Source organism: Ipomoea nil, unplaced genomic scaffold (genome assembly GCF_001879475.1).
Source record: "Ipomoea nil cultivar Tokyo-kokei standard unplaced genomic scaffold, Asagao_1.1 scaffold2942, whole genome shotgun sequence".
Classification (NCBI taxonomy): Eukaryota; Viridiplantae; Streptophyta; class Magnoliopsida; order Solanales; family Convolvulaceae; genus Ipomoea; species Ipomoea nil.
In genome coordinates, this window is record NW_017619370.1 from 2,457,958 (window position 1) to 2,483,139 (window position 25,182).

The following is a 25,182-nucleotide window of genomic DNA, read 5'->3' on the forward strand; positions in this document are numbered from 1 at the left end:
TACCAATACCTTATCAATACCTTCTTGATCGAGCCCATCACAGAGACTGTTTGTGGTGAAGTTATAATTTATCACTAGTCATTAAGTGGCATGTGATCCATTGATATTTGGTTGCTCTCCTAAGTGGGAGGTGAAAGGTTTAAACCTCAATTGAGACAAGTAGTTTGTATATGTATATTCCCTTCCTTTTAATAAAAAAAAAAAAAAAAAAAAAAAAATTTACCACTAGTCACTAAAAAACAAAAAGAAAAAATATTTATGTTGCATGCAAGCTCTATATAAATCGTAACAACAGATGAACTGGAGAGTATCCATGCTATCTAAAATGAAGAAAGCTCTGACTATATTTCTGTTTCTTTTCTTTCTTCACATCTTAGCCTGCAATGCTAAACCACAGGTTTATGTGGTGTACCTTGGAGAGCACAGTGGACACAAAACCTCGAAAGAGATTGAAACCCTCCATCGCACATATATTCATCATGTAAAGCCCTCCAAAGAAGAAGCTTCAGCTTCCCTGGTTCACAGCTACAAGAATATCATCAATGGCTTCTCGGCTTTACTCACCTCAGAGGAAGCCAATACCATAGCCGGTAATTAATTTATTTACACGCATATAATCTGCTAAGTGAAGGCACATAATGGAGGCGTTTGGTAAATAGCTGTTAGCTAATTAGGTTAGTGGATTTGAGTAGTTGATATCATTAGTTGATTGCAGAAAGATTTGATAAATTAATTGCATACAAAATGATTTTCTCTAAAAGCTGATTGAAAAAACTACTTTGATGAACAGCTTTTTGAATTTTAGCAATTTAGAACAATAAATTATTTTACAAAAACTAATTAATCAAGCACTTATATGGAATGTTTAACCATGTCAAACAGTTAATAATGATCAAATAAGCCAAAAGTAATGAGGTTATTTGTATGTGTTTATAGAAATGGATGGTGTGATCTCAGTGTTCCCCAGCGGGTCATCAGAGCTTCATACAACAAGATCATGGGATTTCATAAATATGTATGAAGGAAACGGAGATCCTACTTCCGGCGAGGAGTTGCTGAGCAAAGCCGGTGGGGGGAAGGACGTCATTGTAGGAATGGTCGACACTGGTAAACCATCACCAAACCCCATCCCTTTCGTTTTCTACTTTTTATTACTTTTTATTTTGTATTGTTTGGTTTGTTTTTTTATTTCTTTATTTTTTGGTTTTCTTTATTCTATTCAACTCCATCTATCTCACCAAGCCCGCCATATTTAAGATGAAAAATTATACCATTCTAGATGCTAGTTCAAAACCATATTCATATTATGTACTTGTAATTAAAATATAATGTAAATAAACAGAAGTTACATTATATGTTAATTACATGTACATAAATTGTTAATTATATATATATATATATATATATATATATATATATATATATATATATATGTATATATATACTACTGGAAATTATGGAATTTCCGACCACCTGAAAGTGATCTTAAATCTAAATGTCATTTTGAATCAGGATCTATAATACAAGGTGGAGCATGCATGTCCTTTGTATAACAATTGATTTATGATTATTATTCAAATTAGACTAGGCTAGTCGATCTATTTATAATATGAGTCTGATTGATATGCGTCAAATAATAAAAAACTTGACTAGCCCGACTCAGAGCTCAAAAAATTAAAATCATTTAAATTTTTTTCTTTGATTTTTTTAAAATTCAGACTTATTACATTTATCCATGACCAATTAAATTAAATATAGGATGGATACGGTCAGTACTCAAAACAATAAAAATATTTGTTTGACCCACAACCCAAAAAGTAAAAAGAAATTATGTTTTTTTTTTCTTTAATTTCTTTAGTTAAATTATTACCTTTATCAATATTTGATTAAATATAAGTGAAGCCAAAACAATATAAATATTGCCTCAGCCTGGCTCACATCCAAAAGAAAAATAGTAAAATTTTGTTCAATTTCTTTAGTTCAAAATTATTATATTTTTTATTTTATATATTAATTTTTATTATTAGAAATTAGAAATTAAAAATTATTTATTGACATCTTTTTATTATATTTATTATTAATCTTTATAACTACTATAAAATTACTTTTTTTTTATTTTAATATAAATAAATTATTATAATTATTACCATCATTATAATAATTAATATTTTATAAGAATAACTTTATAATAAATTTATGTTCTTGTTTCTAAAAAGAACCAGAATAAACAAAAAATTAGTTTCAACAAAACATAATAAGACTGTTTTATAACATTCAGCCAAACACCAGAAAAAAAAATAATTTTTAAAAATAATTATTTTTAAAACAATATTTTAATATACATGTTTTCAAACAGACCTTAAATAAAAAAGAATTAATTTCACTTTTGGTCCCACGACTTTTGATATTCTATCACTTTTGGTGCACAACTTTAAATTTTTTTAATTTTGGTGCCTAACTTTGTTATTTTTATCAATTTTGGTCCTTTCGGCCAAATTGACTGTGAAATGTTGTTGGATTTTATATTGTTAGGGGTAAAATCTTCATCCCAAGGAAACATCTTCAATATCTAAACAAGATCACCGTAAAATCATATCTATAGGTGTTTGATGATGAGAATAATGGGGAAGATGGGCAGAAACCAGACAGATCTATGGGATTTATAGTTTCGACCATTGGCAAACTCTTCTTTTCCTCTTAATATGATTTTTCTTTTGTTTAAATATTGAAGATCTTTCCATGGGATGACGATTTTGCCCCTAAAATATAAAATCTGGAAATATTTTACCGTCAATTTGGCTAGAAGGACCTAAATTGATAAAAATAACAAAGTTAGGCACCAAAATTGAAAAAATTCAAAATTGTGCACCAAAAGTGATAAGAACTCAAAAGTCGTGGGACCAAAAGTGAAATTAATTCAATAAAAAATAAAATAAAAAATTTATTTGACCAGGCCAGGCTTACTTTGAAAATACAGGGACAAAAAATTATGCAGAAGAATTGGGCTTTAAAGATAAATAATACGGATTTTTTATTTTCTTTCAATAAGCTATGGCAAATTATGCCATTGGACCATGGTTCAAAACGGCGCTGTTTTTTTTATGAAGAGAAACGGCATCCGTTTCGTACCGTTCCGCATAAAGTAGCTATGTTTGTATAATATATTCAATTTAATTTTATATACACTACAGTTTCATTTCAACACAACTACAGTTTCATTTCGATATAACTACAGTTTCATTCGACATTATACACTCAAATATGTGAAGCTAACACAACTACAATATCATTTTGATTTAAATATAGTTTCATTGGACAATATACACTCAAATATGTGAAACTGTTATCCAGTATTATTTTATATACACTGCAGTTTCATTTCAACACAACTACAGTTTCATTTCAATTCAATTACAGTGGTTCTAGAGGTGGAGTTTTGTGGGTTTAGAATTAATCCGATGAAACTAAAATCATTTAAATATATATAAAAAACTTTTTTTAAAAATAAGTTAAAAAATAATAGTAAATGTAGTACTAATCTAAAATGAGATTGTCCATGTAAGACAGTCAAACAATACCTACTCATCTAAAATATATGAGTATAATAAAATATTTTGTTATAATAGTTCTTATAGCAATAATTAGCCATGTCCTTTCATAGAAAAATTATCTATTTTCTGTAATATAAATAAATTTCATGTATGTGCATGTAGGCATATGGCCAGAGTCTCAAAGTTTCAATGATGAAGGGATGGAAGCTGTTCCCAGGTCATGGAAAGGGACATGCCAAGAAGGATATCATTTCACCTCATCTCACTGCAATAGGTCACTACTGCACTCTAATTCCTTTATCATAACAGAATAACACATATTTATTATTATTATTATTATTATTATTATTATTATTATTATTATTATTATTATTATTATTATTATTATTATTATTATTATATCACGAGATGTCTTGAGTAGAACCTAATTGTAAGAAATACTTTCTAAACCTAATTGTTATACGGTGGACCATGGTCCACGGCTGTGTAGAATATAGTCTAAAAATGCTACCGTTTGTCGTTATGCTTAACTAATCCCGTATTTATGATGCACTTAGAATAAAACAAAACTACAATGTATCTAAAATGAAATTGCATAACATGTTTCACATATTGAGTGTATATTGTCAAATAAACTAAAGTAAATTAGAATGATACTTTAGTTGTGGTGTAATGAAATTATAGTGTATATAAAATGATACGTAGTATTAAATAACAGGTCTCACATATTGAGTGTATATTATCAATTGAAACTGTAGTTGAATTAAAATGATACTTTAATTGTGCTGTAATGAAACTACCGTATATATAAAATGAAACTGAATAACAGATCTCACATATTGAGTATATATTGCCAAATGAAACTATAGTTATATGAAAATGATACTTTAGTTGTAATATAATGAAACTACAATATATATAGAATGAAACTGAATAACATGTTTCACATATTTGAATATATATTGTCTAATGAAACCGTGGTTGAATTAGAATAAGAATTATATATACTTTAGTGGTATTGTAATAAAATTAACAATATGCTACAATACCCAAATTAATCGTAGTTTGCATCGAACTGGTTCAATTAAAGAACAAAGTGTTGGTCATACAAATTGGTCTTCTTATATAAGATGAGATTATTGAACTCCCGACGACCGGACGTCTTTAAGTCCAATTGTTATGCCATGGAACCGTGTTCACCCTCCATGGTGAACACGGTCCCAAACGGTAACGGTGCCTACAGGCACCATTATCTTCAACCAATCTTTCTTCTTCTTCTTTTTTATTTATTTATTTATTTATTTATTTATTTATTTATTTTTTTTAGCGCGACTTTTCTTCTTCATATTCACATTTTGCGGTTTCACTTCCTCTTCGCTCAAGTTTCTTCAACACTCATAAATTATGAATGTGCAGTTATGAGATTATGAATTTTCTTTTATGAGATTATGAATTTTCTATTATGAGATTATGAATTTTCTGTTATGAGATTATGAATATACAGAAAATTCATAATTACATAACTGTAAATTCATAATCTCATAACAGAAAATTCATAATTTAATAAATGTTTTTCTTTTATGAGATTATGAATTTTCTGTTATTAGAGTATGAATGTACAGAAAATTCATAATTATATACCTGTAAATTTCATAATCTCATAACAGAAAATTAATAATTTAATAAATATAAATTCATAATCTGTACATAGAATGCAAAATGTCGTTAACAACACATTAACTAAATTATATTTTTTACGATAAAAACGATGTCGTTTGGGACCGTGCTCACCAAGCATGGTGAACACGTTTCACGGCATAATTTGCTCTTTAAGTCTCTTAAGTGATAGAAGTGCACACTATCAAAAAAAAAAAAGTGATAGAAGTGCACCGTCACTCTGGTCAACCAAGGTGGTTACACGTAATTTGTCTTTAATCCATTCCTCTAATATATATTTACCAAATCAGAAATGTGTTGCTTTTGTCCAGAAAAATAATCGGAGCGCGATATCATTTAAAAAGCGTTGAGGCAGTCTATGGTCCTGTGAACCAAACAGTTGACTTCCGTTCAGCTAGAGATGCGTTTGGCCACGGAACTCACACGGCATCCACTGTGGGTGGTCGGAAGGTCGCTAACGCATCTGCGCTTGGCGGCTTCGCTACCGGCGTCGCCACCGGCGGGGCACCGCTAACGCGCCTGGCCATCTACAAAGCGTGTTGGGTGGTGCCCTTCGATGATTCGAAAGGAGTTGTGTGCCAAGACGACGACGTGTTGGCGGCATTTGATCACGCCGTCGCCGATGGGGTTCAGGTGATTAGCGTGTCCCTTGGTTTCTTCACCGACGGGAATTACTTCAAACGGAATGTGGTGGCGCTTGGAGCTTTACATGCGGCGAAGAGGGACATTGTGGTCGTCTGTAGCGCCGGCAATTCTGGGAGACCAAACACTGTGCTGAATGTAGCTCCTTGGATCTTCACGGTTGGCGCAAGTACCATTGATCGAACGTTTCCAGCTCCTGTTATGTTGGGAAACAACATGGTAGTTAAGGTCAGAACATACATACATACATATATAATGGTTTTGGTGGGGCAGGAGCCTCAGGCCAGGTGCACCATGCCGAATAATCACTACTAGAAATTATGAAATTTTCTACCCCTAAAGTGATCTTAAATCAAGTCAAAAGTCTTGTTTGGATCATTTTTGGTATCCGAAAAAATCTTTATTATTATTTCTGACCACTTTTTACTTTTGACTTCATTTGTCCAAAATTCCATAATTTTCAACAAGGAATCTGGACCATTGGATGAGCTCATATCAACGATTGAAAATTAGTGAAAATGGAGAAAAACACCATGACGATATCGTCATGCATTTTTCTGTGCACCATAGACCTGCACTTAGTGCAAACCACTCCTAATTAAACTTATGCAGGAAATTGCATGTTTTTCTATTTTTACTTATTTTAGTCGTTCATCTGAGCTAATCTAATAGTCATCTGAGCTCATCTAATAGTCCAGATTGATCCGCATGAACACACCTGGAGTCCGCGCGGCATCTATATATTGTTGATTGACATTTCCTTCATGCAGGGAGAAAGCATAAGTGCAATTAAGAAAATGGAGACATTTCCTCTTGTCTATGCAGGAGATGTAGAGCTCCCTGGATCCACCAATTTTCCAGGGTTTGATTTTCTTCATTTTATTCTTTTTTTTACATTAGGTTTTCAATTACGCTAAATTAATCTTAAGCCTCCAGAACCGTTACTCAAAAGTAGCTGGAGGAGATTATTCTTCTTAGCTTGTTTTTGTCTTGATTGGTAACAGTTATAAATCAAATATTATTGTTCCAGGTTTTGCCTGCCGGACACACTTTCACCGGAGAAGGTTAAAGGGAAAGTAGTGTTTTGCCTAGTGGGAAGTGTCTACCGGTCCACTGAAGTTGAAAGAGCCGGCGGTGCAGCTGTCATATTAGGGAATATTGGAAGTGAGGTACCCGTGGGAAGTTTTCTGATTCCGGGAACAAACATCTTTTATCCTTCCGAGACAGACGCAATTCTGAAATACATTAAAACCAACAAGAATCCAGTCGCCACTCTCATTCCCGGAAAAACAGTTTTTGGTGCTAAACCATCGCCGGCCATGGCTCCTTTTACGTCATTAGGTCCAAGTTCCGTGGAGCCTAACATTCTCAAGGTACGTTGTCTTCTATAATAGTTGTCTCAACATCAATGACTTGTAATTAGAGCTGAGATTCATCTACCCAAATTATACCCACTTATAAAATCCATTTTAATTTGCAGCCTGATATTACAGCTCCGGGGCTTAATATATTAGCAGCATGGAGTGAGGCATCCTCGCCATTCGATACACCTCAAGATCATCGAAGTGTTAAGTATAACATAATATCAGGAACATCCATGTCGTGCCCTCATGTCTCTGCTGTGGTTGCGCTTCTTAAAGCCATACATCCTCATTGGAGCGGTGCTGCAATCAAATCTGCTATTATGACTACTGGTATATATAGTAGCTTCACTACTGAAAGTTATTGAATTTTGGACCACCTAAAAGTGATCTTAAATGAAGTTGAAAGCAAAAAGTGGTCGGAAATAGCAACAAGGATTTTTTCGGATACCAAAAGTGGTCGGAGGACTTTCAACTTGATTTAAGATCACTTTCAGGTGGTCGGAAATTTCAGAATTTCCGGTAGTGCTTAAAGAATCTGCACTTAAAGTTCATTATTACTTTACGAAGTGTTTGATATTTCCTTTTTACCATCTCAGCTACAACTGAGAATGTGAAAGGAGAAGCAATAGAGGATGCATATGGAGAAGTTGCAGGTCCTTTCCATTACGGGGCAGGCCATTTTCAGCCATCAAAAGCAGCTGATCCCGGGCTCGTATACGATTCAACATACACAGATTATCTTCTCTTCATTTGCACCGTTACGGGCACTTCTCTGGACACAAGTTTCAAATGTCCCAAGAAAGATTCATCGTCTCCAAGTAACCTCAACTATCCATCCCTGGCAATAGCCGGGCTCAAAGGGTCAATGGTGGTGAAAAGAACAGTCACGAATGTGGGCTCAACAAATGCTACGTACTCTGTGGAGGTGAAAGCCCCAGCTGGATTCTCTGTCAAAATTTCTCCAACAGTGTTGAAGTTTATGGAGGTTGGAGAAAAGCAGAGTTTCAGTATAAGTGTTAAGGCTGGAAGTGTAAAGAAGGTTGGGGAGTTTGAATTTGGTTGGTATAAATGGAGCGATGGGATTCACGTGGTAAAAAGCCCAATTGTTGTTTCATCAGCATAGCTTTGGATGGATTTATGACTAATATAATGGCTTTCAACTTTGGAGATTCCTAGTAATAAGATCAAATTATATCACAATAAAGCTAAGTATGTCAAATGCGAAGTAGTTAATGACGGCTTTATAGTATTGTAAGGTATAGAATTTAGTATTTTGGTTATGGTATTGTAAGCATATGATGATGATTGTGCATGTAGTCATGCTTTTTTGTTATGTTGATTTGTATAATATTGTCTCATTTGTCTGGCTTATATATCTACTAAGCTTCAATGTTATCCTAGCATTATACATTTATACTACATGTTTTATGTCTACTTTTATTTAAGAACTGAAATTTTGAACTTTGATTTCTTGCAGTCAAATATGATATTTTCTGACTGAATTTTGAAGTTTTATATCAATTTTTTTTTTATTTTTTTTTTTGGAATCATTCTAAAATCTTTGAAAATATCAACTATCAACAACAAGAAAATTTGTTAAGTTCAATATATGGTAGCAATTATTTGATATGAAGACGTTGAAATTTACTTTGCGTCCTGTGATTTAAGCTAGACCATACTCCTATATTCTCCGTGTAAATAAGTACTCCTAGTTAAATAAATCCCTAATAATAATAATAATAATAATAATAATTGTTGTAAAATGAGAGAGCTAGAATTATACATGCAACAACAAGAGAAGATGCAGAGAGAATATGGAGAGAAGTAAGAGATATTCTTATTCATCATCTCAAAGGTACATATGATAACGATATATATAATCTTCTTCTTCTATCTATCTATACTATAATAAAGCAAAATAAAAGTTCCGACCTATAGAAAACGATGTCGTTTACATTTTCAGGACTAAATTGCGGCTTTACGATTTCTGGTGTAGATTTTGGGTCTTAGTTAATGTATATTAATTATCAAAACCTTTCGCATATCGATAAAAACACATTAAGTGTTACAAATGCGGCTGGACTTTTCGTTTCCACAACAGACAGTATTAAATAGTTGGATTCTACTGCATATCAAATACATCGTATAGTAGGATTCTACTGCATATCAAATAGTTGAATCTCAGAACTGCATTCTGCAAATCATACTCTAACCATGGCTCCAATGTACATCCTTGCACTACATATTAGTCCGTACCTATGATATTTTACAAAGCAGAGGAAGTCAAACTGTAAGATATATTAAATATAATATATTTATAAGATATATTAAATATAATATATCTATATTATATCTATATTATATTTATATATGTATATATACATAATTATATATAGGAATATATAAATTGAGAGAAAGAGAGAGAGGAATGAATAACTTGATTGATGAATAATGAATGAAGAATAACAATCTATTTATTCTCAAAAAAAAAAAACAACAATCTATTTATACTAAATGATAATTAACTACCTAAGCTAAACATTAGGACTAATGCATCATGCTTCATCCATACTCCACGTACTGCGCATGTATTGCAACATTTCCACCTTTAACACACACGTACCCACTAATGCTTATTGCCTATTTGCCTTCATTAAATTGGTTTAACATTATAATAATAATATTATTATAACATTGCCTCCTTTAAACCAAGTTGGATATATTGGTCATCCCAATTTCCTTCTTTAATTTAAGAAATGTCCCCGTCTTCAACGGCTTCGTAAAGATATCTGCAACTTGACATTCACTTGAACAATGCTCAATGTTGATTTGTTTTTCAACAACCAACTCTCTGATTTTGTGATACTTGATATCAATGTGCTTGCTGCGACCATGAAAGACAGGATTTTTGGACAACGTAATTGCTGACTTGTTGTCACAAAAAATAGTTGTAGGTGTTTCCTGCTCGTGTTGTAGGAACTCCAAAATTCTCGTCAGCCAAACTGCTTGAGTAGCACAGTTTGCTGCTGCAATATATTCTGCTTCTGCGTTTGAAAGTGCTACAATCTGTTGCTTCTTTGACGACCAAGAAAATATAGCTGAACCAAGATAGAAGGCATACCCTGATGTGTTTTTTCTGGTCTCAATATCTCCAGCCCAATCACTGTCTGTGTACCCAACAAGTTTCACATCTTCATTAGTGGAGTAAAAAATTCCATCATTACTCGTACCTTTGACATATCTCAGAATTTGCTTTGCTGCAGCCCAAAGTGATTCTTTTGGTTCTTCCATGAATCTGCTAAGTATTCCAACTCCAAAAGAAATATCTGGCCTTGTTGCCACCAGATACCTCAAACTCTCAATTAAGCATTTATAAGCTGTAACATTCACATTCTTACCACACTCATCTTTGGACACCTTTAACTTTTCAGCTAATGGAGTTGAAACTGGTTTGGAGTTTTCCATTTTGAACTTTTTCAAAATATCAGCAGCATACTTCTTCTGTGAAATAAAGATTCCACCATCCATCTGAATAACCTCAAGGCCAAGAAAGTAAGTCATAAGGCCCATATCAGTCATTTCAAACCTCTTAATGAGTGCCTCCCTGAATTCTGAGATTAGCTTCAAGTTGTTTCCAGTAAAAACCAAATCATCAACATACAGACAAATTATCACAATATCACCAGAATCCGTGCATTTGACATACAAAGTGTGCTCATGAGGACATCTCATAAAACCATTTTCAACAAAATATGAGTCAATGCAACTATACCACGCCCTAGGCGCTTGCTTTAAGCCATATAAGGCTTTTCTCAACCTGTACACTTTATTTTCCTCCCCTTTCTTCAGAAATCCTGCAGGTTGCTCAACATATATTTCTTCTTCAAGAAAACCTTTCAAAAAAGCAGACTTGACATCCATTTGATGTAATTTCCAATCATTTTGAGCAGCAAGAGAAATAACCATTCGAACTGTATCAAGTTTACTTACTGGAGCAAAAACCTCAAAATAATCAATACCTGGTTTCTGCTTGTAACCTTTTGCTACTAACCGTGCCTTAAAACGGTCAATTTCTCCATTTGACTTGTACTTCATTCTGTAAACCCACTTCACTCCAATTGGCTTCTTTCCAGGGGTAAATCTGTTAACTCCCAGGTACCATTTTTTTCAATAGCACGTATCTCCTCATCCATCGCCTTAAGCCAATGGGTTTCTGTAGCAGCCTCCTCAAAAGATAAAGGATCACAATATGCAAAGAGAGCAAATTGAACAATCTCTTCATCAGACAAGTCATTATCATGACCCAAAACATAATCCTGCAAGCAAGCTGGTAAGTGAGCTGGTAATCTCTTCAACAACAAGAATAACAACTGAACTTTCATCTTTAGCTAACCAATCCCAGACACCATATTCATCAAAAGTGACATCACGACTTATAACAACATTTTTAGTTTCAGGATTGTATAGTTTATAAGCCTTTCAAGCATCACTATAACCAATGAATATGCACTTCTCACCTTTATCATCCAACTTCTTTCTCAATGGATCTGGAACATGTGCATATTCCAAACATCCAAAAACCTTGAGATATTTGATAGAGGGTTTTTTCCCACTGCAAGCTTCTTCGGGTGTCTTATCACGGATACTTTTAGTTGGACACCTATTCAACACATAGACAGCACAAGCAACAGCTTCTGCCCAAAAAGGCTTAGGCAGATTCTTGGATTTCAACATGCACCTTACCATATCCATGATAGACCTATTCTTCCTCTCAGCCACTCCATTTTGTTGTGGAGTGTATCTAGCTGTCATCTGATGTTGAATACCCTTCTTCTTCAGAAAATCATCACAGGCAATATATTCTGTACCTCTATCAGTTCTCAAGATTTTAATTTCATAACCACTTTGCTTTTCAACAAAAGCCTTAAATTGTTAGAAAACATCTCTTGCTTCGGACTTTTTCTTCAGAAAGTAAACCCATGTTTTCCTACTGAAATCATCAATGAAAGTAATAAAGTACTTACAACCTCTATGTGAGGGAACCTCCAACGAACACAGGTCTGAGTGAACAATCTCCAACTGTTTTGTGGCTCTTTTTGACTTGCCCACGGGAAAGGGATCTCTATGCTTCTTCCCAATCACACAAATCTCACAGATACGATCAGGGACATTCACAACAGGTAAATCAGAAACAAGTTCTTTCCTCGCAAGACAGTGTAATCCAGAAAAATGGAAATGCCCAAATCGCATATGCCATAACCAATTATCATCACAAACTTCAGAATTAAAGCAAGCAAGGAGAGTATGCTTAATTTTCAAAGGAAATAGTCGATTTTGAGACATATTTACCTTTGCAATCAAAACTCCTTTAGCATCTGCAATGGTACAACACCCCTGAGCAATATCTATCTTATATCCTTTTTCTGACAACTGTCCCATACTCAACAAATTTTGGTGTAGTTCAGGAACATAGAACACATCGGATATAAAATTGTGAGTATCATCCTTCAACTGAATAGAGATTTTACCTTTTCCCAAAATTGGCACGTTTGACTTATTGCCAAATGTCACTTCAGACCGGACTGATTCATCCAGTTCAGAAAATAATTCTTTCTTCCCACACATATGGTTACTACACCTAGTATCCAAGAACCATATGTTCTTATCTACAGAAAAAATATTGCTGGCCAAAAGTAATGTTTCAGAACTCTCACCAGAATTTTCAGCAGTGTTTTCAACAATGTTTGCTTGATTTCCACGATTTTCCTTATTATACCAGCAATCTGCAATCTTGTGTCTATACTTGCCACAATTGTAGCAATAAAATGGAAATTTACCTTGTTTGGTATTACCTCCACCTCTTCCTTGGTTGGAGTTACCACTTCCTCCTCCTTGGTTGAAGTTACCACGACCTCTTCCACTAGAACCCCCTCTTCCTCTTCCACGACCTCTACCAGATCCTCCACCTCTTTGATTAGTGCCAGTCACATTAAGGGTGACTTGACTCTTCAAAGCTTCTTCTGCTAGTGGTTCCGATTTTGACGCAATTCTGTCAATATGACTTTCTACCATACCTTTCAGCTCTGCAATTGATAAGAGCTCAGTTTTGTGTGACTCTGTGATCGAAGCCACCACATGGTCATACTTCATCGGCATAGTTCGAAGAACTTTTTCAACCACTGCACCATCTTCAATTGTATCTCCATATAGCCTCATCTTATTCACCATATCAATAAGACGAGTGAAATACGGATCTACTGTTTCTGTAAAGGTGATCTCACAATTATCGTACAACCTTCTCAACGACTGCAACTTAGACTTCTGTGCCCGATCGACTCCTTTGTTTGACACCTTTAAGATGTCCCAAGCTTGCTTTGCTGTTTGAGCACGAGCTAATTACCCAAAAATGGAGTAGTGAACACCTTGGTGAATCTGTCCCAAGGCCAATTGATCTCGCCGTGTTTGGGCTGCATCAGCTCCTTCGGGTAGACTGGGATCAACAAAGCTCCAATGATTTTGAGCTTTCAAATGTGTGGACATCATAATTTGCCAATAATTGTAATCGAGTTTCCCGTCTAATTTGGGACCCGACCATACAATATTGAAATTTGCAGCCATATTTCACTACGAACAATATCTCGGGGTTGAAAGGTTGACTGGCTCTGATACCAAATGTAAGATATATTAAATATAATATATCTATATTATATATATATATATATATATATATATATATATATATATATATATATATATATATATATATATAATTATATATACGAATATATAATTTGAAAGAAAGAGAGAGAGAGGAATGAATAACTTGATTGATGAATAATGAATGAAGAATAACAATCTATTTATACTAAATGATAATTAACTACCTAAGCTAAACATTAGGACTAATGCATCATGCCTTCATCCATACTCCACGTACTGCGCATATATTGCAACATTTCCACCTTTAACACACACGTACACACTAATGCTTATTGCCTACTTGCTTTCACTGAATTGGTTTAACATTATAATAATAATATTATTATAGCACAAACTATAAAATGCGGGGAGTGATGAAGAGGTAATTTTTTTTTTCATTATATTCATTCATTTATTTTTTTACAGCTGAAAACAATTCATTCGTTTTTAGGACTACAAAGCAGTTTTCAAAACCATAGGATAATTTTTTTTTTAATATTTTGATTTGTATATGATAAAATCTTCATGTTTTTAGCACTACCCAATTAGTTTTCAAAACCATTTATGAAAAATATATTTTTCATTATGTTAGAATGTGATCAATTTTTTTTTGTAATATATATTGATTCGTATATGATCAAATCTTAATGTTTTTAGCACTAATTTGTTTCCAAAACCATTTATTAAAAAAAACATCAATTTTTTAAATATATTGATTCGTATATGATAAAATCTTAGTGTTTTTAGCACTACAAATTAGTTTTCAAAACCATTTATGAAAAATATTCTACAAATCATATCATTCACCTACAAATTTTACCAAAAATTCAACAGTTTTCAACAGATGAAATTGACAAGATCTACAGTTTTAGGCAGTAAGAGGAAATCTCAAGAATACAACAAAGGTGATTTTTATTTACTTCAATTTTTATTTTTGCAGTGGACCTGAAAGGTATACCAACACAATTTTCACTGAAAATTATTTTAATTTGGAAAATCTCCAAAATAAAAATACTTATCTTTCTTCAAACACCGCATGTATTTAGCATTTCAATCTGCATATATTACAGTAAAAAATCATAAAAACTTAAAACACATGTATTCAAACAAGTTTTAAAGAAAAATGCTTGATCTACAAAAATCAACAGACGATACGATAAATAATTAAAACTGTGTACACATGCATTTCAACAGCTAAAAGAAAAAAAACTCTAGATCTAGGGTTATTTTAATTGTTTGGGAAGATCGTTCAATGTATTCATATATAATGTGTTATTGGTGTTTAAAATCAAGAAATTTTAACAGATTATCAACAAATTTAGTGCTAAATTTTCATGAATTAGATTCAAAATTAAATCGGCTATGGGACCCAAAATTCCCTATACCATCAAACTTTGATACCTCGAATTTTGTACTTGAACTTGTCATCTCAACCGAGCTCTGATACCAATTTGTTGAGATTAAAAAGAACAAGAAAAATAATAATGGCTGAAAGTAAAGAAGACAAGATTTACGTGGTTCGGCAATGTGCCTACATCCACGGGAGTGAGAGTATTCTCTTATTATTTGTGATGGTGATAGTGCTGACACAACCCTACAGGGATACAACCAATATATTTATAGGCATCTAATCCCTGTACAATGGGTCTACCCGTTTGTCTCATACTAGGAGTAGGAGTGAAACGGGTAGACCTATTGTACAGGGATTAGATGCCTATAAATATATTGGTTGTATCCCTATAGGGTTGTGTCACCACTATCACCATCACAAATAATAAGAGAATACTTTCACTCCCGTGGATATAGGCACATTGTCGAACCACGTAAATCTTGTTTTCTTTACTTTCAGCCATTATTATTTTTCTTGTTCTTTTTAATCTCAACAAATTGGTATCAGAGCTCGGTTGAGATGACAAGTTCAAGTACAAAATTCGAGGTATCAAAGTTTGATGGTATAGGGAATTTTGGGTTATGGCGGTCTAGGGTAAAGGATTTGTTGGCATATCAGGGCCTTCTGAAAACCTTGAGGGCAGAAAAGCCAGCTAATCTGGAAGAGGATGATAGGGAGGAGTTGAAGAAGCAGGAAGTTACGGACGTGCTACATGCTGATGACTCTTATTATAGTAAAGGTGATGTTCTAACAGTTACAAGGAACAAGTTCGAACATTGTTTGGACTTGTTGGATGTTTCTAGATGCTAGATGAGAAAGTGGTAAGGGGCGCTATAGTGTTGGGCAGCGCGGATACAAGGAGGGGTCGCGGACCTGGTATGAGCCAGTATGGCACTGGTATGGGTCGGGCTTGTAATGAGTCACGACTGGTATGGGCTGGGCTTGTCACGAGTCACGGCTGGTATGGGCCGGGCTTGGCATGAGTCACGGCTGGTGCGGCGGATTGCTTGGGACGAAGCATTTCATGAACATGCACGGGGAAACGTTTGATGTTGCGTGGTGCGTGTTGCTGACCAGTGGTAATTGCTGGTTAGTGGAGCATTGGGCAAGGCACATAAGTTTAGTGTGACTTTGCAGGGGCGCTGTTGTGTTAGGGGCAGCGTGGATACCAGGAGGGGACATGGACCTGGTATGGGCCAGATGCAGGAGGTCAGCTGAAAGGGCAGTTAGCATGAGTCGCGGCTGGTATAACAAGTCGACGGCTGAGGACGAATTACTTGGGATGAAGCGGTTCGTGTACATGCACTGGTTAACGTTTGATGTTGCGTATGCATGTGGCTGGCTAGTTGGGATGAGCATGGTTGTTCCTACCCATGTGTATATGTGAGATAAGTTTTTCTCCTAAAGCGCATAATTGCGAAGGTGGAGATGGTTAGATAAGTCTTTTTCTCCTAAGGGACATATTTGCCAAGTTGGAGATTTGTTGAGTTATCTTTTCTCTTAAAGGACATATTCGCCAAGGTGGAGATAGTCTTTTCTCCTAAAGGGCATATATGTGAAGGTGGAGATGGTGAGATAAGTCTTTTCTCCTAAAGAGCATATTCGTCAAGGTGGAGATTTGTTAAGTTATCTTTTCTCCTAAAGAGCATATTCGCCAAGGTGGAGATTGTTGAGTTTGTCTCATATAGGGATTAGGAATATGAGTTTGTCTCATACTAGGAGTATGAGTGAAACGGGTAGACCCATTGTACAGGGATTAGATGCCTATAAATATATTAGTTGTATCCCTATAGGGTTGTGTCACCACTATCACCATCACAAATAATAAGAGAATACTTTTACTCCCGTGGATGTAGGCACATTGTCGAACCACGTAAATATTGTCTTCTTTACTTTCAGCCATTATTATTTTTCTTGTTCTTTTTAATCTCAACAGGAACAAGAAATACATACCCTGCTTCATTTTCACTTATATCTTCTATTTTGTTGAGTATGCTTTCCATATTTTTTATGTTTTAGAGAGTGGGTAAGCAATATGAGCAGAGATGGTAACAGAGAGAGAGTTTCGAAATGGGGAGTGAGGTTGTGTAGCTTAGATGATGAAGATAAGCTTCTAGAGCTTTTTTTTTTTTTTTAATATATATATATATATATATATATATATATATATATATATACATATATACATATATATATATATATATATATATATATATATATATATATATATATATATATATATATATATATATATATATATATATATATATATATATATATATATATATATATAGGCGAGTTCAGGTGCGACGGTGTCTTAAGATGCGGCGGTGCGGCATCACCAATAGTTCAACAAATATACACCATCAACGTAGGAAAATGCACCACAAAAAATAGAGACAAATTAGGTGCGCATCACCAAAAACACACCATTTGGTGTGAGTAAAAACACCATACAGTGTTCGGAAATACACCATTTGGGGTGGTGAGTTATATGGTGTATTTTTTTTTGGGTCTGTTGTGTATTTTTTGATGTTTTATTGCATTTCACTGTGGTGTGTTTTCCTTACACTATTGGTGCATATTGTTAACACTGTTGGTGTATTCTGAAATTTCGCCGCATTGGAAGACCCCCCCGCATTTGAACCTTTTCCTATATATATATATATATATATATATATATATATATATATATATATATATTAGTAATATGTAATGTTTCTGTTATACGTATTAGGACTATATGTATCCGAGTCTGTTTAGAACTTCTTATCCTTGTCACACTGTGACTCTCTATTGTATATATTCACATCATCTGATCTCATTGTAATCAAGTTCAGTAAGTACAATACAATTAGTTCTCATCTGGTATCAGAAAGCTAGGGTTTCTCTCGTCCCTATGGCTGACGGATCTGTTAATTCCTCCTAACGGACCGTGTCTGATGCTGCTATGTCGTCAAGTTCTTCGTCGATTGTGTTGCTATCCACCGCACATCACTTCATCAGTACCAAGTTAACCTACAAGAATTATTTGTTCTGGCATACGCAAGTCGTCCCGTTTCTTCACGGGCATGACCTAATGGGGTTTGTTGATGGTACAAAACCGTCACCGGCAGTCTTCCTTGCTGCCGACGCTGACAACGCCGACGCAATGCCACGGCCAAACCCTGCCTATGCCGTTTGGATGCGTCAAGATCAAGCATTGTTGTCCATGCTTGTCTCCTCCCTCTCCGACGAAGTCATGCCAATAGTTGTCGGACATCGCACGAGTCGTGCCCTTTGGGAGGCCATTGTTCAGACGTTGTCGTCTTCCTCCCGCGCCTGCCCGTTAAACCTTCTAGGCCAGTTGCAGGGACTGGACCAGGGTGATTCGTAGGTTGTAGATTACATCGGGCGAGCTCAGGTGATTGTTGAAGAGCTCACCCTCGCCGGCCGCGTCGTCTGCCTCGACAATCAGAATCTCTTTATTTTTTGAGGCTTGAGACCAGAATTTCGTGCCCTCACCGCGTCTCTCGCCATCCGTGGGCATCCAGTCACGCTCCTGGAGTTGGCGGACTTTCTCAGCGCCCAGGAATTTATCGCCAGCCGTGATTACGGCGGTGCTCCGGCGGCTCTTGCTATTCAGCGCGGTGTCGACCGATCAGGTCGCGAAGGTCAGAACCGTGGCGGCGGTCAACGAGCAGGCGGTGGCAATGGCGGGTCCAATCGTGGTGGTGGTGGTAGACATCAAGGTGTCCATGGGCGTGGTGGCCGCGGTCGCAGACGCAATAGTGGTGGCAATCAGGTTCAGTGTCAGATATGTAGGCGGACTTGTCATGAGGCTCATGTATGCTATAACCGGTATGATTCCCCACCTCAGGCCAATCTAACATATCAAGATAATTCAGATGTTGGTACTCCTGAGACATGGATCCCTGATACAGGGGCAACTAATCATGTTACTCCGGACATCGCTGCTTTGACCACCTCAGAAGAATATGTTGGCAATGATACCTTGCGTGTCGGTGACGGTACGGGTTTATCTATTAGTCATGTTGGTCATGCCTCTTTTAATACCCCTTCTAGATCATTCACATTGTCTGATATACTTCACGTTCCACGTTTGTCTAATTCTTTATTATCTGTTCAGAAGTTTGCATCCGATAATAAAGTCTTTTTTGAGTTTCACCCCTCTTTTTTTTTTTTTTTTTTTTTTTTTTTTTTTTTTGTTGTTGTTGTGAAGGATATCAATACCAAGGAAATACTTCTTTGGGGCAATAGTTCGGGGGGACTATACACACTTCCATTACCTAGTTCATCTCCGTCAGCGTTTCTTTCCGCTCGTGCCTCGACTTCCACTTGGCACAATCGTCTGGGTCATCCTCATAACCGTGTTCTTGGCCATATACTTCGATCTTGTTTAGTTAGTGGATCTCGTGATATATTCGTTGCCATAATTCTTTATGCAATGCGTGTCAATTAGGCAAATCTGTCCGTTTTCCCCTCCCTCGTGTTGCTTCCTCTAGTTCTCATGTACTAGATCTTATTTACACAGACATTTGGGGTCCTGCGCCCACTTTATCTACTTCTGGCTTCCGTTACTTTGTGATCTTTGTGGATGACTATTCCCGTTATACATGGTTTTTCCCTATGAAATTAAAGTCTGATCTTTATGTCATATTTGATAAATTTCGTACTCTTGTTGAACGGTCCTTTAATTGGAAAATAAAGGCCATTCAGTCTGATTTAGGTGCTGAGTACAAAAAGTTGCATTCTTCGTTTGTTCAATTAGGAATTCAACTTAGACAATCCTGTGCCTATACACATGAACAGAATGGTCGTGTTGAACGAAAACATCGTCACATTGTTGAAACTGGTCTGGCTCTTCTAGCTCATGCCTTTGTTCCTTTAAAATTTTGGGATTTTGCCTGTGAGATTGCTGTCTATTTAATTAACAGAATGCCATCTTCTGTATTAAATAACTCCAGTCCTCATCTCCTGTTACATAAATCCCCTCCTTCCTATCTTTTTCTTCGTGTCTTTGGGTGTTTGTGCTACCCTCATCTTCGACCATATAATCGTCATAAGATGTCATACAGGTCTTCTCCATGTATCTTCCTAGGTTATCCTGAGTCCTTTAGGGGGTACAGATGCATGTACTTACGTACTAATAAGATTTACACATGCAGGCATGTTAGATTTGATGAAGAAGTTTTTCCCTTTGCTACTAAAACTTCTTTACAGGATCTATCTACTCCGTTTTCTGGACCTTGGGCGGAATCTGTTTTCAGTCACAGCACACCTATTCCTGCCGTGTCCAATGATGAGCCACCAGAACCGCCGCTACCAGCTTCATTCGAACTAGTCGTGGATCCCGGACAGGCTGCCTCGTCGGGTGATCCTGTGGAGTCCGTTGCTCGCCAGTGAGGCCGGCCACGTGGGTGGTCCATCAGGCCCAATGTCCGTACTCACTCTATGGCCACTCGCAGCAACGCAGATGCTCCTCTTTTTGCTCTAGCAGCTCAGGTGCATCCCACGGAACCCACATGTCACTCTCAAGCTGTCAAATATCCTGAGTGGCATGAAGACATAGACCAAGAATTCAATGCTCTCCTGCATAACCACATATAGTCTCTAGTTCCACCCATTGCAGGTATGAATATTATTGGCTGTAAATGGGTTTTTCGTATGAAGAGAAAGGCTGATGGTGCTATTGAAAGGCATAAAGCCAGGCTGGTTGCGAAATGTTTTAATCAGGTTCCATGCCAGGACTTCTTCGACACATTTAGTCCAGTGGTAAAGCCTACGACGGTAAGACTCCTTCTATCTCTAGCTTTATCATCTGGGTGGTCTATCAAACAGCTAGATGTTCATAATGCTTTTCTGAATAGTAATCTGGCTGAAACAGTTTATATGAAGCAACCCCCTGGTTATATTGATGCTAACTTCCCGAATCATGTTTGTTTGTTAAAAAGATCTCTGTATGGGTTAAAACAAGCTCCCAGAGCCTGGTTTAATTGACTACATACGTTCTTACTATCAGTTAGCTTTCAAGCATCCAAGACAGATGTCTCTATGTTCTATTACTCTATAAAGACTCTGCTTTGGTTTATCTATTGGTATACGTGGATGACATTCTTGTAATGGGAAGTGATCAGGGTATTATGTCTCAGCTCTTCTCCAAACTGTCTGCTACATTCAAAATCAAAGATCTTGGTGAACCAAATTTCTTTCTGGATATTGAAACATTTAAGAGTGACAATGGGATTATTTTATCTCAACAACGGTATATGAATGATACTTTAAAACGGGCTGGAATGTCTGAATGCAAACCCCTTTCTACACCTATCTCTACCTCGAAAACTGTCCCCTTCAATTCAAATCTATATGATGATCCTACACAGTATAAGAGTCTAGCAGGAGCACTGCAATATCTCACTGTCACACGACCTGACCTATCCTTTGCAGTTAATCAGTTATGCCAACATATGCATGCTCCCACCATGTCACACTGGGAGCAGCTCAAACGGGTACTCAGGTATGTTAAGGGAACAGTTGATCATGGTTTACGCATACGGCGGTGCTCATCTAGAGACATTCATGCCTTCTCTGATTCTGATTGGGCTGGTTGTCCTGAGGATCGAAAATCCACTGCACGAGTGGTTTTGCTATTTTCTTGGGGAGTAATCTTATATCTTGGGTTTGCAAGAAATAGAGAACTGTTGCCAAGTCATCCACTGAGGCTGAATACAAAGCTCTTGCAGGTATTTGTGCTGAGGTTCTATGGATTATGTCATTACTGCGTGAGATACAGATTCCGAGTATTTCCATTCCAAAATTATGGTGTGATAATCTAGGGGCTACATATATGAGTGTCAACCCAATCTTTCATGCACGCACCAAGCATGTGGAGATTGATTATCATTTTGTTCGTGATCGAGTAGCTTCAGGCGATATCCAAGTCAACTTCATCTCCACAAAGGATCGACTTGCTGATATCTTCACCAAAGCTCTGCCTGGAGCTAGATTTTCTTCCCTAAGGGACAAGCTACAGGTTACTAGTATACACTGTGTTTGAGGGGAAGTATTAGGACTCTATGTATCCGAGTCTATTTAGAACTTCTTATCCTTGTCACACTGTGACTCTCTATTGTATATATTCACATCATCTAATCTCATTGTAATCAAGTTCAGTAAATACAATACAATTAGTTCTCATCACACGTACATACACATTTATCTATATGACTATATGTACATATATACAATAAAATTATCGCGTATATGTATTCCATTGGGAGTGCACAATATATTTAATATATTTTAGTCATATTTTGTTTTTTTAGACAATGATGTTATTAACTACTAATATGTACGGAATACTAATTTGTATATGCACTTTTTAGATTATGTTGACATAGACATTCAACTTAGTTAATGGTGAATAATTCTTTTATTTTATTTGAATACAGTAGAGGACAAAAACAACTGATTTATTGTTTTCTACAAATATGCATAATATATAAAATTTATTCATTTCCCTATTTTTGGTGTTATTGGTAAAAAAACTCACGGGTGTTACATGTCTTCCAAAACTCATGGGTGTAACAAGAAGTTGGTTGTAGATGATGGTTTGGTGAAGTGTCTGAAATGGCTTAGTGTGAAGGTTCTGGAAACAAATGATGGATTCAAGGGTGAAGACCGACATGGGGAAGGGGGAGGTCGTCGAACGACTGGAATGGAAAGTAGGAAACATAGGTAGAGTGAAGCTTTTGGAAATGAATTATTGGGTTGAAGAGTGAAGACAGAGATGGGGATGAATGCCGACATTATTATCATCATCATCAGCGTCATCATCATCATCATTATACATTTTGTACTATATATTAATTTTGTAATTATTTGATTTTATGCAAGACTTTAATATTTGGTATATTAATTGATACTTTAATTTTTTTTTTGTTTATTTGTACTCAATTTTTTTTCTGAACACTGTTAACTCTATTACATTGTAGTATCTATTTATTTATACTTTCTCAATCTATTGAAGCACAAAGAGTCAACATCGCCTCCACTGAAGCTCGATTTCATGGCCTCCTATTTCATTTTTTTTTGTTTATTTGTACTCAATTTTAATATTTAAATATCTTTTGTCCTAAACAACTACAATTTAATTATCTAATGATTTATTTGCTATAGTATTAAAACAATGGTTGTAATACGGATCCGTGCATCGCACTGGACAATACTAGTAATATATATATATAGGGGTAATCGCACTTTTGGTCCCTCAATTAGTGCCCATTCTGCAATGTCATCCTTAGTTCCCAATTTGAACACATTTGGTCCCTCAATTATTCGACCATTAAGCAGATTTGGTCTTTCTGTCTGTATGGCCGTTTAACACCGTTTAAAGCATGGGTAAAAGTGGAATTTCACATAGCATTGTTTATAATAAGTAGGGAAAATCGCACTTTTGGTCCCTCAATTAGTGCCCAATCTGCAATGTCATCCTTAGTTCCCAATTTGAACACAATTGCTCCCTCAATTATTTGACCATTAAGCAGATTTGGTTATTCTGTGAGACCATCAGTTTTTCTTCGTTTAAATGAAGGGGTATAATTGAAATTTCACATAGCCTTGAATATTACAAGCTAATTTTTCCCCTTTCTCTGCCCGGTTGTTATTTTCGCCGTTGCAGATGCTATGCCACCGTCGAGAAATGTCTCGGCATCCACCATTTGCAAGTCCACTCCATACCCATCTTACTACCAAATTGTTCTCCCCAGCAACAATTCTTCTTCAAATGTCTACGACTATGGCCGATTCTCCGTCTGCAAATCCTTATCCGTTGCGCGCAAGTTTCTGTCATTGATCCAGAAGTACCTTCGCTGCAATTCCAAATCGTTAACCACCACCGCCGTTCGAGCTCTCAAAGATTGCGAGTTCCTCGCCGGTTTAAACATGGATTATCTCTCCAGTTCTTTCAAGACTGTCAACGGGACTTCCCGGTATCTCCCGGTGTTGGAAGCCGACGACGTGCAAACATTGCTCATCGCCATTCTCACCAACACGCAGACATGTATAGACAGCCTGCAAGCGACGTCATCGGCTTGGAGAGTTAGGAATGGGATCGTGGCTCCGGCTGGCGAACGACACGCGGCTGTTTAGTGTTTCTCTAGCTCTGTTCACTAAAGGGTGGGTGTCGAGGAAGAAGAAGGCCGCCGGCGCTGGCGCCGGAGCTTGGTCGTCCGACCAAGAAATAGCTTGGGTTCCGGAACGGGCGTTTGCCTCTGGAGATGTCGGAACGGTCGAAGGCGATTTTCGAGCGAGTTAGCCGGAGAAAGCTGCTGCAAACTTAGGAGGATGACCAGGTTCTGGTGACTGACATTGTGGTTGTGAGTCAATATGGGAGTGGAAATTTTACCATCATTAATGACGATGTTGCCGCTGCTCCCAACAACACTCTGTCCGACGGCGGCTACTTCCTCGTATACGTGATTTTCGACGTGTACGAGGAATACGTCTCCATTGCCAAGAACAAGAAATACTTGATGATGATCGGCGACGGCATTAACCAGATCATCATCACAGGAAATCACAGCTATGTTGATAGCTAGACTACTTTCAATTCTTACTCATGTGAAATTTTAATTATGCCCCTGATTTAAACGGAGTTAAACTGATGGTGTCACAGAAGGACCAAATCTGCTTAATGGTCAAATAATTGAGGGACCAATTGTGTTCAAATTGGGAACTAAGGATGACATTGCAGATTGAGCACTAGAGGGACCAAAAGTGCGATTTCCCCTCCTTATTATAAACAATGCTATGTGAAATTCCACTTTTACCCATGCTTTAAACGGTGTTAAACGACCAT

The 25,182-nt window shown here is 36.4% G+C and overlaps 1 protein-coding gene and 1 pseudogene across 1 annotated transcript; both read left to right on the forward strand.

The window, feature by feature from the left end:
- Positions 1–222: 222 nt before the first annotated feature.
- On the forward strand, positions 223–8,605 carry LOC109162508 (subtilisin-like protease SBT5.6). Its single transcript, XM_019311218.1, has 8 exons — positions 223–590; positions 937–1,107; positions 3,714–3,825; positions 5,540–6,098; positions 6,641–6,732; positions 6,901–7,243; positions 7,351–7,564; positions 7,831–8,605. Exons 1-8 carry the CDS (start codon positions 296–298, stop codon positions 8,355–8,357), a joined length of 2,313 nt encoding a protein of 770 aa, XP_019166763.1. The 5' UTR covers positions 223–295; the 3' UTR covers positions 8,358–8,605.
- Positions 8,606–18,402: 9,797 nt separating this feature from the next.
- LOC109162461 lies at positions 18,403–24,973 on the forward strand (annotated as a pseudogene).
- Positions 24,974–25,182: the final 209 nt, after the last annotated feature.